This window comes from Neophocaena asiaeorientalis, unplaced genomic scaffold (genome assembly GCF_003031525.2).
Source record: "Neophocaena asiaeorientalis asiaeorientalis breed wild unplaced genomic scaffold, Neophocaena_asiaeorientalis_V1.1 scaffold27, whole genome shotgun sequence".
NCBI lineage: Eukaryota > Metazoa > Chordata > Mammalia > Artiodactyla > Phocoenidae > Neophocaena > Neophocaena asiaeorientalis.
The window spans coordinates 35,501-52,297 of NW_020172816.1; the positions used below are offsets into that span (position 1 = coordinate 35,501).

General features: G+C 38.5%; 1 gene segment (V, D, J or C); it reads left to right on the forward strand.

Annotated features, from left to right (window-relative positions):
- The first annotated feature begins 14,298 nt into the window (after positions 1-14,298).
- LOC112397494 (T cell receptor alpha variable 39-like) lies at positions 14,299-14,935 on the forward strand. The segment is given in 2 exon segments: positions 14,299-14,341; positions 14,511-14,935. Coding segments are annotated over 2 exon segments (468 nt in total).
- The last annotated feature ends 1,862 nt before the right edge of the window (positions 14,936-16,797 follow it).

Below are 16,797 nucleotides of genomic sequence, written 5' to 3' on the forward strand. Positions count from 1 at the left end.
GGAGTAGAAGCCTGAGGGTCAGGGGTTCTGGGAGATTCCAAGTGCTCTGTGAGCACGGCAAAAAGGCTCTCAGTATCCCAGGATATCCTCAATATCCCAGGGTATTCAAAACAGCCCAATATTTAATCACCTGTTTCATAAGGGCATAGATCCACCAGAACAGATAGGGGAGGGTCAGATTTCCAGAAGAGATGGTTGGTGGGGACCCCCTGCTATGCTAGGCATTAATTCTTTAGTTGCTGAATCCTGGGTAAATCTGGGTAATGCATGGTAGATACTGGAGGAGAGCACTTTCAGAGGCGATGCATTGCCAATGAGTGTGGAAGTATTTCTATATTTAACAGCCAGTATGGGTCTCATAGCACATACTCATATCAACTGTGTGAGGAGTAGTTACTCTGCCTATAATTCATGTGTATTGTCATTGGGTACTTGATTCATTTGTTCCCAGATGTGATTAACTGAGGGCGCTTAATGTACCTTTCCATTCAATATCGTCCTTTAAAAATATAAAATAATTTGGTTAACCAACTTCTTAACTTATATAATCATCTCAATAAACATTGTTTTAAAAAGATGAACTTCTATGGAATGGTAGTTAATCAGTCATCACTTCAATCCGGACACTGTAGGGGTCAATAATAGAAGACAGTGAATGAGACTCTCCTTCCTTCTTGAAAACTCTTTCTTCTTTTTTCCCTGTTCATCCAAATCTTGGACACTCTTCAAGGCAAACCCATGTGCCACCTCTTCTCTAAAGACTTTCCTAATCGTTTGAAATCATGTCAAACTTTCTTTTGACCTACAGGCTACCTTCATTACATTCTGTCCTTTGTTGATCACTGTTTCATATTTATGTTCTTTCATCTCCAACTATATAGGGTTACTATACTGAACGGAGAACATGGATCATTGCTTTTACTTTCCTTGAGTGCCTTGCAGTACTTTCCAGAGTATTTGGCCATTAAACCCTTAAATGTTACTTGCTGTTGATACTGATGCTATAAAGAGTCTGGGTAAGAGTATAAGTAATGAAAGGTGAAATCAGGGTACAATTCTAGGCATAATTTGGACTTTGAACAAAATATTCTATACTGACTAAACCTATATCTTACGATTTTTTTTAATTTTGTAGAAAAAGTCCTCAATTAAATAGTTACTGATCAAGCCTCTTTCTAATAAGGAGTATCACTTGTTGAATGAAGAAGCAGCAATATTATTCTAAATTCCAGAAAGTCTTCATATGCCCAAAAGTTAGAAATGCTGGCATATGTCTCTTCTCCAAATCAGAGAATAAGGGAAGTTTTCATGACAATCCTGCCTTCAGGGATCTGGTCTCCTATTCTAAAAATCCCATTAAACTTAAAATTTAAATAACTACATTTGTGTACTTTTTATAATTCGTAAAATGTTTTACAATTTCTCCAATCAGTTACACAGCACATGAACTGTAAAACTGAATCTGCACCTCTGAGTTCCTGGTGTTCTCTGAAACTAATGATTGCCATTTTCTAACAACTTTGTATATATCCAATTGCTGTAGCATACACTATGAGAGATGATGAAGAAGCCATTTCCAATCTCTATTTTAAAATCCTTGTTAAAGTTTCTATTTAGTGTTTTAAATTTTTGTGATCAAGGTTATAAATTTTCTGAGAAATCAAATAGGTAGAATCCTATTGCTAAGATTTAAGTCAGTCTAGAAAAAGTGCCAATGTTAAGAATGGTTATTAGTATATAATTCCTGTAACTGACTAAAATAATATGTAGTAGAAAAAATTTTACATGTACGTTTCTATGGGAGGACTGGAAAAGGGAAGGAGAGTTTCACTTTTTTAAATAGTGTGAGAACTCTAATAATAATAATAATAAATTTAAAATAATAAAGAAAATAATAAAGATTATAGGGTCCTTCCTGCCTCCACCAAATGAAAAGATGCATGGATATGATAGTCTACTTCTTTCCTACTTTACAGAGGCAGGGAGGACCTCTTTTGGGATTCATGCAAAAAAACTAATTAAAAATAAAATAAATAAAATAAAATACAGGTGTGGCTATGATGAAATCTGTTCTGAGGGACATGAACATCAAGTGAAACCAAGCAGCTTAACTATTGTCCAGTTCAGGGGTTTCCATGAAAAATCAGGGAAAGACAAATTAGCCAAGAATTCTTTTTCTTTCTTTTGAAAGTCCTAATGGAAAAGGGAATCAACATTGACAGTACAAAAATTAGTGCTAAATGTCATAAGTTGTATGTTTGTGCTTTTTCTTCCTACTGTTCTAGATCAATAGGGTAGAAGTGGCATGTAGCAATCACCTAGGAGTTTAAGACTACAGCCCTCACCCTCAAACCCTGAGAACTACCATAGTTACACTGTTACTGCGGGAGTGTTTCATAACCACAAGGTATGTTAAGGTGATAGAAAGTTTGATTAACCCCATTCCATAGAAGTTCATCTTTTTAAAGTAGAGTTGATTGTTTAAGATGGTTACATAATTTAAAAGCTGTTTAAGCAAATAATTCTATTTAGAATAATGAATGTAAAGGTATATCATATGCCCTCAGTTAATAACATCTGGGAACAATGAATCTACTAGGGCACTATCCCACCTGCTGACACTTCACATGAATTTTAGGCAAAGTTAGCTACTAGATACGAAGCTGACATTCCCTGAGTATACACTATAAAACCCTTATTGGTTGTTAAAAATGGAAATACCACCATGCTAGTTGGCAACTAGCCATTTCTCAATGGTCCCTTACATGCTCGCTTTCAACCCCTGCCATATGGGCTGTCTTGGTTCCTCTCCCAAGCTTATCCATGACCCAGCAACTAAAGAGTAAATGTTTGGCATAGCTGGGAGTCCCCACCAGGATTCTGTTCTAACACTCTCACTCTCTCCCTACAACCTGTGTCTGTCCTGATATCCATACCAAACAACAAACGGATGATTAAACATTGGGTTAAAAGTTTTTAATGTCATCTCTGCCTAGAAGGAAACACAACATATACAATACCATACTATAACAAATAGTCTACTAGGTAAGAGTGAGCTGATGCAGGCTAATGAAGAAACTTTCCTGAGCACACCACTCTCCCAGAATCTTCACCTGTTCACCAACTCAGAAACTCTCTGAACCCTGGCCTTAGGGTTTTATAGAGATTTCTTTGCTTAGATAGGATTGATTAAATCATTGGCCATTCGCAGTTGATTCAACAGCCCCTGTCCCCTCCCTGGAGGTCAGGGGGGTAGGCCTAAAAGTTCCAACCCTCTAATCACCAGGTTGGCTCCTCTGTCAACTAGACCCCCATCCTTAGGTGCTTTCCAAAAGTCACCTCACTGACATAATATAAGACATCTTTAAGACTCTTGCCACAAGAAATACCAAGAGCTTTAAGTGCTCTATGCCAGAAATGGAATGAATATCAAATATATATTTCTTATTATAAATCAAAATATCACATGTGCTTATATTAAGCTTAGTCTTTGCTTAAGAACTTGGTCACAGTAGAACCTTTAGGTGTTGAGACCACATTAATTAATTCCTATGGATATTTTGATTCCTACTAATATGCTTTGCTAACACTGGTAGCCTGCTTTGGTTACTAACAAAACCAGCAGTACGGAAATTTAATGTCCCTTCTCTCTTAACTCAGCTCTTTGTCTCACTTCTCTTTGGAAGCTTCATTCTCTCTGCGACACCAGAAATGGGCACTTTCCACTGACTACAGCAACAGAAGTTTAAACCTCTTGGCAGGAGGAAACACTTTCTGCTTAATGGGGAGGCTGATTCAAATAACCTTCTCTAGAAACTCAGAATTACACTGTTTGATAATTTCTTGCATAGAACATTTGCAGCTTCAGAAAGGTGAGTGATGTCAGATCTAAAAGTCTTTTGTCCTGTCTTGCTTCATTCAGATTCAGATTTAAGGGGAAACACTGGAGAAGTCACATGAATTTCCGTGACCGATATTTTTCACCAGTCTATAGAAGATATAAACTTAAAGAATGGTTGGAGGATTAACCATAAACAGACATTGCCAGTAATTCTGCACTGTCATCAAATCATGTTCATGTTTGTAGGCCAACCAGCACATTAGATAGATGACAGTCAGACTTTGGAAAACTGTAAAACCGTCACACATTTTTAAGATGACTACTAAAATATTTTACAATTATTTTAAATGTTTAAGTAGTTATAAAGGTTATAAATTCTGCTGTATTATAAATATTGACATTTTCAAATAAAACTCATAATAGCTTGTATATATATGCAATGAAATCTTAATACCAAAGTTATTTGATATCTATCAACATCCAATTAAAATTCATGAACTCTTCATTAACAATTGAAGGTTTCATATCACTACTTTTTTCTTTACAATAATATTTCCATTCAACTTCTGCAAAATTTAATATATTTTTTCTTTAAACGTCTTTTACTGATCACCAAAAATGTCTGCAACAAAAATATGTATGAAATTGAAATTTTTTGTTTCCCCTGATCATATTGCTCTAATTGTTATTTTTTTCTGGATTGATTTGTAAATAAAATTATTAGTAATGCATGTTTGATGAAAACAACTTAAATACATTATAATTTTTAAAGGTTTTTAACATAAAAGGCAAAAAAGATTTTTGGAAGTGCATTTCTTAATAAAATGACTGAGGTCAGATCTAAGTGCTTTGATTAAATGCTTTCCTGACATCGGTTAAAAAAAAAAAATAGCCCTTTCCTTAATGCTCTCAAACCTCAGAGCAATGTTGCAAAGATTCCATGTAAAGGACAGTTGTGAAATGAGAGCTAGGAAATGAGAACCACAGTCAGGTTCTCAGACAGATCATTTTTAGGAAAGGGTACATGGAGAAGTCGAGTATCTAGAAATTGATTCCCTTAAAATACCTATCTGTTCCTTAGTTTGAAGATCACTACATTAGACTACTCTAAATATTACTGATTCATTCTCAGCCAGTCTTCATTCCGTAACAAGCTTTGAGGAAAATAAGCAGGAAATTTGAAGGATAGAGTCTTAAGTTTCAGTAAACCTGGTAAATTTTCTAAAACCTGTTTGACATTTCTGGCTTGGAGGAATAACTACTGATGAGTTAGAAAACAATAGGGCCTGAGCTCTTGCATGATACAAAGTCATTTGCATACAAGTCACTTGTACGTGTATCTTTACCTTGGAAAAGGCAGTTTTAAATGCCGTGGTCATTCATTAGCAACACTGTAAAAGAGAAAGCTGTTCCAATTTTAGAAAAAAAAAAAAACCATTGCTAGATCTCTTTTTCTCTATCATGCGAGAGCATTTTCTAGTAGACACTTATCTGACACTCTTGAAGAAGGTAACTGTTGTCACAGCATATTTACCTAGCAATCCATAAATCTATATGAGAAAAGGCTCATATGGTTTACACTCCTGTGTGTTGGAGGTTAACCTACAGAAATAAAAGAGGTGTTACGAGTTCATAGCCTAGAAGAAAAATTAACCACCAATTGTTGTATCAACTCTACCAATATTTTATTTTGCTATCTGTACATTTATATCTTTTTCCTATAAGCACCTGTGGAATCAGGTCTTTTTATTCATGGTTCTCTCACTAAGAACTTTAATAAAACTTGGACACAGACTCACTCCTAATTTGTGTTATAATTTTGTTTTTTGCACATATAAGGCCATTCTGGCTCTGAAAATCAGATAATTATCTCTCAATACCTAAGCTATAAACTCCTGGCTTCATATACATCTAAGACAGGAGATAGATGGGCCCTAAACTAGGCATTTACAACTGGCCTCCTGTTTACATTTCATGGCGCAAGAAAAAGTGGGCTTCAGGCCGGACACTTACAACTAGTCTCCTGTTCACATCTCCTGAGAGAGGAGATACATGGGCTCCAGGTTAGACATTTAAACCCAGCCTCCTCACAAAAACAGAAATATAGATCAATGGAACAGGATAGGAAGCCCAGAGATAAACCCACACACCTATGGTCAACTTAATCTATGACAAAGGAAACAAGGATATACAATGGAGAAAACACTGTCTTAAATAAGTGGTGCTGGGAAAACTGGACAGCAACATGTAAAAGAATGAAATTAGAACACTCCCTAACACCACACACAAAAATAAACTCAAAATAGATTAAAGACCTAAATGTAAGACTGGACACTACAAACTCTTAGAGGAAAACATATAAAGAACACTCTTTGACATAAATCACAGCAAGATCTTTTTTGACCCACCTCCTAGAGTAATGGAAATAAAAACAAAAATAAACAAATGGGACCTAATGAAACTTAAAAGTTTTGCACAGCAAAGGAAACTATAAACAAGATGAAAAGACAATCCTCAGAATGGGAGAAAATATTTGCAAAAAAATTAATGGACAAAGGATTAATCTCCAAAATATATAAACAGCTCATGCAGCTCAATATTAAAAAAACAAAACAACGCAATAAAAAAAAGTGCAGAAGATCTAAATAGACATTTCTCCAAAGAAGACATACAGATGGCCAAGAAGCCCATGAAAAGCTGCTCAACATCACTAATTATTAGAGAAATGCAAATCAAAACTACAATGAGGTATCACCTCACACTGGTCAGAATGGCCATCATCAAAAAATCTACAGACAACAAATGCTGGAGAGGATGTGAAGAAATGGGAACCCTCTTGCACTGTTGGTGGGAATGTAAATTGATACAGCCACTATGGAGAACTGTATGGAGGTTTCTTAAAAAGCTAAAAATAGAATTACCATATGACCCAGCAATCCCACTACTGGGCGTATACCCTGAGAAAACCATAATTCAAAAAGACACATGCACCCCAATGTTCATTGCAGCACTATTTACAATAGCCAGGACATGGAAGCAACCTAAATGCCCATTGACAGACGAATGGATAAAGAAGATGTGGTACATATATACAATGGAATATTACTAAGCCATAAAAAGGAATGAAATTGGGTCATTTGTAGGGACGTGGATGGACACAGAGATTGTCATACAGAGTGAAGTATGTCAGAAAGAGAAAATCAAATATCGTATATTAACACATATATGTGGAATCTAGAAAAATGGTACAGATGAACTGGTTTGCAAGGCAGAAATAGAGACACAGATGTAGAGAACAAATGTATGGACACCAAGGGGTGAAAGCGGGGGGTGGGGGGGATGAATTGGGAGATTGGGATTGAATATATACAATAATATGTATAAAGTAGATAACTAATAATAAGTAAATAAATAAAATCAGCCTCCTGTTTAACTCTCCGAAATGGAAGTAACAACAGGAACAGGGTAAATAGCCAAGCTTTGTCTCCTGTGGACACCTTAAGATAACAGTCATGGCAGGAACAGAGAGGGGCTAAACCTTGTTTGAGTAAAGGATCAAGCGGCCACATATTTCCCATCCTTGGGGCAAGGGTGACATTGCACATGTGCAGAAAGGCTCCTTGGGGGTCAAAAAGGAGGGGGCATAATATGTGATGCTAAGGCTGTCCCATAGGCCTCTGGGCTGAAATCCATATTGGAAAACAGTTGTGCATGCATTTTGGGGAGGGTCCTAGGGGAGATCAGGTGTGGAAAAAGAAACCAGATAATTGGCCAAAAGTAAACAAAGACTGGGAAGAACTGCCTGATATAAATAATTTAATGGCCTCTTTCCTGTGCTCCTCTTCATTAGGGAGGATGCCCACACCCTTTCTCTCTGGGTGTGCATCTCTGCCTTGATTCTATCTGAACTAAACAAATTTTCTCTGTGTGCTCTCCCACTTGTTGCTGTGCTATGTCTCTAATAATAAACTTTGTACCTGTTTTTACAGTTTTTGCCTCCGTGAGAAATGCATTTTTCACTGGGGGCAAGAGCCAGGAAGTGTGGTGCAATTCCTGGGCAGGGACTTAAGATCTCGCTTCATGCCACCACTCACTGCTGCCTCTCCGAGACCACATCTAGGTTGAACCAAAAGGTAACCTGTGATTTTTAATTACGTTGCTATTCTGAAATTTAAGAGGCAATCTAATGGACAAAATGTCTTGAAACAGTCCTAGTTATTTTCCAGTAGTCTGAATTTAGCCATGAAGACAAACAAAAGTAGGTGATTCATTTACAGTAAGAGTGTCAAATCCCATGGATTGTATACCTTTCTCCACAACCACACAGCACATTCTGGCTTTGAACACCAGTTTCACAAAAACAGAATCTGCAGACATGGAGAATTTGTGAGAAGGAAATTCACTCTAATCCATATCTTCCTTGAAGGGTTTCGGGTTTCTAGGCCTGAGTCACTCCTGAACATAAAAGAAAGCTATCAAATGTCAGCATAAAGTTTTCTCTTACTTGAAATGACCTCACTAATCTTATCCTGATATCCTGGATACAAAACCCATCTTAACTCACCTAAGGCATGCCAGGAGTATACTTGTCATTAAATAATTCAAAAGCATGGCTTCTACTCAAAATTCTCCAGGGTTTTCTCCTTTCTAGCCATCCCTACTTTCTTCTTCCTTTGAAGGCTGTACTTTCTCTACCATTTCTTGAATTCTGGGGTTCCTAATCCCTCTTCTATATTAAATACACACAGGTTCTAGACCATCTCATCAACTCCTAAACTTCAAACACCACTTAACTGTTCTCTACTGAAAAATTTGTATCTCTAGCCAAGATCTTTCTCAGTGCAGATCCAACTCTATGCTTCAACCTCAATATGCCACAGATTGAGATCATTATCTTACCAATCTATAGGTCGTCCTTCTCCAGTGTCCCCATCCTAGTGAAGGAAACCATCATCCATCCAAGGTATTTTCCTCACTATAGCCAGAGCTATCATTTAAAAATGCAAATGCAGTCATTTCACACTCTTGCTTAAATTAATCAATGACTTCCCATTTCCCATTGGACAAAATTCAAAATCACACCAAGGCTCATAAATCCTTCCTTGCTCTGACTTCTCTGGGCTCATTTCCCAACTCTCATCTTCACCCATATTGGATTGTGGGCTTACTATCTCCTGTTTGCCTTTCCAGGACCTTGCTCCATCCTTCTATGCTCTGTTCTGTGCCCCAGGTGGCTGACTTGTAGGGACCACATCAATGGGCTCTCTTGCCTTTCTGATTTTTTTGGCCCAAGGGGAGCACCTGCAGAAATCAGAGGGAAGGAGGAGCATAAGGTCTGGGTATATATTCCCCCAGCTTCCTCCCTGTGGGATTGACATTGACTGACATTGGCCCTCTATCAGAAGGTCAGCACTTTAAGACAGCCTCTTCAAACAGCTTCTTTATCTGCAGGTTCCCATGATCACTCTCACCCTTCCATTTAAAGCCTAGAGTAATGCTAGTCCCAGAATATAGCACTATCTCTTACACGTTATACCCTGCTCATACTTTTGTAACTAGTGCCACATTAAGGTCTCCTCAAATTTTGCAATTTTTGTGTACATGAGTTTTTTGCTAGAATCCTGACCAATACTGTCTGCTTTCAGATCCTAAAATGTGCCTGATTTGACTTTAATATTACTTCTTCAGGGAGGACTTTCCTAGCCTCCTTGATTCATGTATAACCGCCTCCTAAACTCTTACAGCTCCCTGTACTCTCCAGTCACAACATCCTCCACATTTAGTGGCAGTCATTGAATGAGTGTTACTGTCACTATCTCTAATGTGCATTCCACAACATCAGGGACTAAATTTCTGTCTTGCTCATTGTCATAGCCTAAGAACTCAACCTGGGATCTGGAACACAATGGATTCTCAATAGTTATTTGTTGAATTCATAAAAGAATGAGTGAATGAATGAATGAACCTGCTTTTATTAAAAAATAATGCATCAGAAAATTATAAAGCAAAATTTGTTGGAAATATAAGGATAATTTGGAAATATATTAATTATGAGATACTTTAATAACTACTTCTCAGAGAGAGAAAGAGGAAGACGGACATGAAATATAACTTTGCAATGTATATATATAGAGAGAGAGAGAGAGAAAGAGAGAGAGAGAGGGAGAAACATTTGCCAAAACATGAACATGTATTATGACTCAAAGAAGGAAAGATTCATAAAAGCCACATTCTGTAAACACAATACAATAAAGCTAGAAATTAATAATTAAAAGATAGCTAATAAATGAGTTGGAAGGAAATTAACCACTTTTAATATTCTAAATAATTTCCAGGTCAAATAACTAAAAGTTAAAATTGCAGGTCATTAAATATTAACACTAATGACAGCACTACATATAAAAACCTATGGATTTGTTCAAAGCACTACTCATAAGGAAGTGTATAGCCTTAAATACATTTATTAATAAAGAGTCAAAGAAGCCAAATTTCCCATTCAAGGAAAAAATAGTAATGAGCAAAATAAACTAAAATATAGAAGGGGAAATTCTAATAGAAGTAGGAATTAATTTAAAAGCAAAACAAAAATTAGAATTTATAAATAAAGCCAAGAGCTCTAGAAAATATGTTAAGAAAAAGGAGAGAAAATACATATTAAAAATGAGAAAGGTGATATAACCACTTCTAAGGAAGGAATTTTTTAAATCATCAGTTAATACTTTGTGTAAATAGATCTTGATGAAATGAATGATTATTAGAAATATATAATCTTTTCACTTGAACTTCTAAAGTTTGCTAAAATTTATATTATTTTATAATTCCAAAGTCTGCATCAAATCATAAGGAAAAAAATATCCTGAATTCTGCCTCTTCTACTTTCCTCATGTAACCAGCACACAAATACTCCACATATACCAAGTACCATGTCTCAACTCTCCTGTGTTTCCATTTTTTCAAAAAAAATTTTTTCATTCCTACTATTGTGGGCTGAATTGTGTCACTCCAAAATTTATATGTGGAAACCCTAACCCCCAGTACCTCAGACTGTGACTGCATTTGAAGATAGGGCCTTTAACACAGTGATTAAGTTAAAATGAGGTCATTAGGGTGGACCTTAATCCAATCTGACTGGTGTCCTTATAAAAAGAGACAATTAGGACACAGACACTAGGGATGCTCAAACACAGAGGAAAGACCAAGTGAGGACACAATGAGAAGGCAGCCATCCAAAAGCCAAGGGAAGAGGCTTGAGTAGAAATCAAACCTGGCTGACACCTTGATTTTGGACTTTTGGCCTCCAGAACTGTGAGAAATAAATTTCTGTTGTGTAAATCACCCAGTCTGTGTTACAGAAGCCCTACTTTTACTTTACTTTTTTTTTTTTTTGGTACGCGGGCCTCTCACTGTTGTGGCCTCTCCCGTTGTGAAGCACAGGCTCTAGACACGCAGGCTCAGCGGCCATGGCTCACAGGCCCAGCCACTCCGCGGCATGTGGGATCTTCCCGGACCGGGGCATGAACCCATGTCCCCTGCATCGGCAGGCGGACTCTCAACCACTGCGCCACCAGGGAAGCCCGTACTTTTAGTTTACTTTTAACAAACAAATCACCGACCATGTGCCAATCACTATGCTAAACACTAGGAAATCAAAACTGACTAAGAGAATAAGTCCCTGTTTTCAGGGAGCTCACAGTCTAGAAAAATAAACATATGTGCACACTGATAAAAATTCTATGTGGTACATGTGATAATGCATACTAACATCTGTCATTTATTGAGTTTCTGCTTGTGTCAGCACTTTCCATTTATCTAAAATTCTGTACTTTACCTCCAGCTGTCACTTGTCCATTTACACTTATTGATATATCACTATTATCTCAATTTCAAAACACTTTCCCCATTCAGATCCCTCTTCAAACTTCCCAGTTTCTGTAAATATCACATCCTTCCTTTATTCAGGCTTGAAACTTTTGAGTTTATAGTTGGGCACCAATTCTTGTCAGTTTTTTCTTTTAAATGCTCTCAGATTCATCCTTTATTTAGAATCCCCACGACTACAGCCTTATTGAAGTCGTTCCATGCCTCTCAGTTCCTCTTACCAAGTTGAAAGGAATGTTCTCTTTGCTCTCCATTACTGAAGTCTCTTTCTTGCCCTTCCCCCCTACCCCGCCAACTCCCAACCATCCAAAAAGAATAGCTACCCCTTCTTTCTAAAATATTTTTTCACCATATCACTCCAGTATTGAAAACCCCATAACAGTTCCTGTTTTTTCACAAATATAAGCCCCTTTGACTAGTTTCCAGTGACCTCCATAATCTGCTTCTCCTTTTACCCATCAACCCTCATTCCCAGAGGCTACTTCCCATATTTTCTGTGTTAGACCACCGTAACACTTTCTCACAAACACATCATCCTCACTTCTACCTCCCTATGTTTTTTTTCTCTCTATATCTAACATTATGTATTCCTCAGGTCTCAACTCCTCCAAAGAGTCTGCACTAAGTTCCTGCCACCTTCTATAATCTCTCTTTCTCTTTTCTGAATTAGTTACAGCCTATAACCCAACTCCCAAAATTCACCCCTTTCACCATTAACTTTTGCTCTATGTATATTATTTTAATCTTCCTAACTTACAGTTCCATTAAGACCAAAACTAGATCTTGTGAAATTTTGTAATAGTCCCATCCCATCATTTATACTATTACTTTATACTTAGTGGGTGCTTGGTATGTACTCTTGACTATAATGTCTTTTATTTCTTCAAGTGTCTTTTATTTTCTCCCCAAGTGCTCTCTTCAAGAGAAAAATTCAAGAAAAATCAGTATTGAATGGTTCTACCAGTCTTGGAGAGTTCATGCAAGAAAGGGAATTTCAGTGGGACCTTGCATGAGACAAGGATTGAGTTTAGGGTTTTTAAAGAGAGAGAATTTACATGTAAAAAGCTGTCCACATTGACTGCAGTGAGCGTAATGGGTGAAAAATTACTGTCCCTAATTCTAATCGCAGCCTATTACGCACACACACAAAAGCACAGGACATGGCATTAGCTCAGCAATTAGATAGTCATGTTGAATTCCACTCCATTGCATATCAGCTGCATGATCTTTAGCATATTATTTAATGCCTGTAAGCCCCAGTTTCATCTTCTGTAAAATATAGATGTCCTGAGGATTAAATGAGATCATTCATTCACTTAGCATAATGTCTGGTGTACAGTGCAGCTCTATACATATTAGTTATTATTATCACATTTTGTTCTCTTTTTCACAGCTTTGTGGAAGAGCTATTTGAGAACCTAAAGAAGCTGTGATGCTGTTCTTCAAGAGTTAACATGGTATAGAAAAATGTACACTATGTGTAGGAAAGCAAGATGATTCATAAACTAACCCGGTTCATCCGAAGCAGCTACTCATGTTTAGGGGAGTCCTAAACCTTCCCATCCTCCCAATCTCCCCCTACCAATAATCCACACAGTTGAGATAAACTGATTGTGGTGGGCATCACCACAATTTTGCCCACTCAGAACAACTCCCTCCTTATAAGTAAATAAACTCTAACCATGTGGTCTGAATGGAGGCTGCCATCTTTCTTACATAGCTGCCACGTTAGATACTCCTGAATGACCCAGAGACGGACGCCTGACCCAGTTGAGACAATTGTATCACCTATACCCTGCTGCAGTCACAAACTGACCCCCCTGGAGGAAAACCCAACTCAGACTAAGGTGAGCAAATCCCAGAATTTTTAAATTTGGAATGAAAAAGAGGGATTCTCAGTCTTCTTTGGTGGCTATGCCATGAGATGAACTCCAGCTGGAAAATGTTTGCACTCATGTCTCCTGACTTGTGGTCTAAGTGAATAAATCTGATGTTCAGAGAGAGGTGGAATGAAAGGAGAATCCTTGAAGGATTCAGTTCCATGGCACCCTGGATACCTGAAGCCCATATACATACATATATACATTCTGTACTTGTCTATGTTATAGGAGCCAATACATAATCTGCCTAATTCTCTTCTTGCCTAAGCTTACTTGAATTACATTTCTGTCATTTGACAAATGTCCTGACTAAGTAAATGAGATTTTTAAGGATTAATTTGCTAAGAAATTTTTAGAAACATTTGCTTGCTGGCTTACAAAAAGCAAATTCTACTTGTTTACACAATTCTACGGGTTACTTTCTCAGTAATTTCTCTAAATATCCTGAAGGCGGCACTATTTCCATTCAAAACAAAACAAAACAAAACAAAACAAAAAACTCTTCTGTCCAAAACTTTTTTTAAACAAAAGGGAGGAACTGAGTGAATTGCATGAGATGGTTCTAATTGGTTGGAACATCTGTTGAAATGGTGTTTCTGTAGAGAAAGAAAAAGTTACCATATTTGGGGACCCCTGGCCAGTTTTCAAAACACCTTAATCTGAGTCTTCAGTGAACTGGACCAGAAAAAGAAAAAAAAAATGAAGAAGCAACTAGCAGCGATTCTGTGGCTTCAACTAAGCTGTGAGTTGAGGGTGTATTGGAAGGAGAACCATGGGGGTCAAGGAATTGTCATAAGGTGTTCAGGGGTGGGGACAAGGTTCAGTGTGACTCATTTGAGGTTCCCTGGGGAGGAACTGGAGTATAGGAATAACTGGTGAGCTCCTCCTTCTGAAATGTTCTCTCTGGACAGGGTTAAATGCAGAGGTGAAAGTGGAGCAAGGTCCTCCATCCCTGAGCATCCAGGAGGGAGAAGCCAGTACCATCTACTGCAATCATTCAATCACTGCTTCCGACAGACTGCACTGGTACTGACAGGATCTGGGGAAGAGCCTGGAATCTCTGTTCTTATTGTTGTCAAATGGGGTAGCGAAGCAGAAGGGACAATTAACAGCCTCCCTTGATACCAAAGCCCGTCGCAGCACCCTGCACATCACAGCCTCCCAGCCTGGCCTCTCTGCCACCTACTTCTGTGCCGTGGATGCACAGGGTTCCTCCAACACTTTTAGTCTGTACCCAAACCTGCAGCTGCGGCTCCAGCCCATCCCCTGCTGCGGGGACTGCAGTTCTGAGGCTTCGTTGACTGTCTTGCCTCTCTTCCTTCAAGAAAAATTCTGAGGTGAATGAAAAAAAAATGGTGTTTTAACTTTGATTTTCTTTATTGTGGAAATTTTCTTAAAAGAGAAATGGATTCTGGGGGGGAGAAAACAACCTAAACATGGCTTTTCGAGAATATGAAGTCTCATCTTTTACTGCCTGATAGTCAAAATCCATGAGTCTTCCATTACAGAACAATTTTACATTTAATGCAACTGTCACAAATAATTCCTGTGAAATATGGAACCATTATTTATATGAGAACGTAACAGATAGCACTTACCCACGGAGGGGAAAAGAGAATAAATGCTTTATAAAATAATATTCTACGAGAGGCTCCTTACCTAGTTTTTCCTGCTAAAATATTGACTGCAGTAGTCAGGTAATACCCATGTGATCTAGAGATCTAGTCATCACAATGTGTGGAGAGATTATTATTGTAGGACCTTAAAAGAAAATCAAAAGGCTAATTGAAAAAGCCTGAACCCACAGTAGTAAATGAAAACACCATGCATATACCTGGTCTACAAACCCAGGATACATACAACTACTCTCATGTCTCTTTTATTTTTCCAACTAATTGTTAGAGCAACTTACCTGCCAGATAAGCAGGAAGTTCATTCTCTCTTTCTTGAGGCCTTCCCCCGGCCCACTCCTGACCTGCTGAAGAATCCGGGAGACTCAGGCAGTTTGGAAAGGGTTAGTCCATCTCCCACACACCATCAGAGGACCTCCCAGTTGACTCCTGCCTTGCTTCTTGCTGATGCCCAGTCTTCCCCATGGTCTGAGTAGGAGTGCTAGACCACTGCTGATCCAGGCCCTATATAGCGACCCAGTCCACTGTCAGCTTGGTTACGGGTGCCTCATGCCTGGGTTCCCAAGGTTTGCAGAACTCTGTGTCCTCTTTTTGGTAGACACATGGCCATCACCCGAGCTCCAGAAAACCAAAGGATGCTGGGTTCAGAGTGATTCTGGCATTCCTATTGTGGGCCCACACAACATCCCTTTTTCCAGCTTCTGGGATCCATACCTAAGTGATAATATCTTTTGTTTTGTGTCTCAGACCCAAGGGCCTGATTACGCTCACTTTCTCTGGAGTGACAGTAGGGTTATGCATGGACCCTCTTAAGGAAAGATATTCTTAGCAACCTCTGAGGATCCTGCAGCCTGTCTATAACCAAGACTGCCTTCAGTGACCCAAGGATGATTTATTCCCCAAATGAGACTCTCCAAGGTGACCTAAGCCAGTTTTCTAAGAGAGGCCACCCATAATGATTCCTTTTCTTTTTTTTAAAAAATTATTTATTTGTTTATTTATTTTTTGGCTGTGTTGGGTCTTGGTTGCTGTGCACGGGCTTTCTCTAGCTGCGTCGAGTCGGGGCTACTCTTCGTCGCAGTGCGTGGGCTTCTCATTTCAGTGGCTTCTCTTGTTGCGGAGCACGGGTTCTAGGCACAGGGGCTTCAGTAGTCGTGGCACGTAGGCTCAGCAGTTGTGGCTCTCGGGCTCTAGAGCGCAAGCTCAGTAGTTGTGGCGCACAGGCTTAGTTGCTCCACGGCATGTGGGATCTTACCGGACCAGGGCTCAAACCCGTGTCCCCTGCATTGGCAGGCGGATTCTTAACCGCGCCACCAGGAAAGTCCCAATACTTCCTTTTCTAAAGGATGCTTGCTCAGTGAATATACAGTAGTTTTCTGGGGTTTTCTTACTGAATAGTAGAACTAATGCAAACATTATCACTCATAGACACTCTGCTGTATGCTTTCGTGGAACAATTTAATAAAACAAAAGAAAATTACATATTAAGTTCTAATCTCCTGGCTAAGTCATTAGTGAAAAGACTTAGTTTAATGGCAAAGAAAGTAGTATCTCCTCTGATACAGCC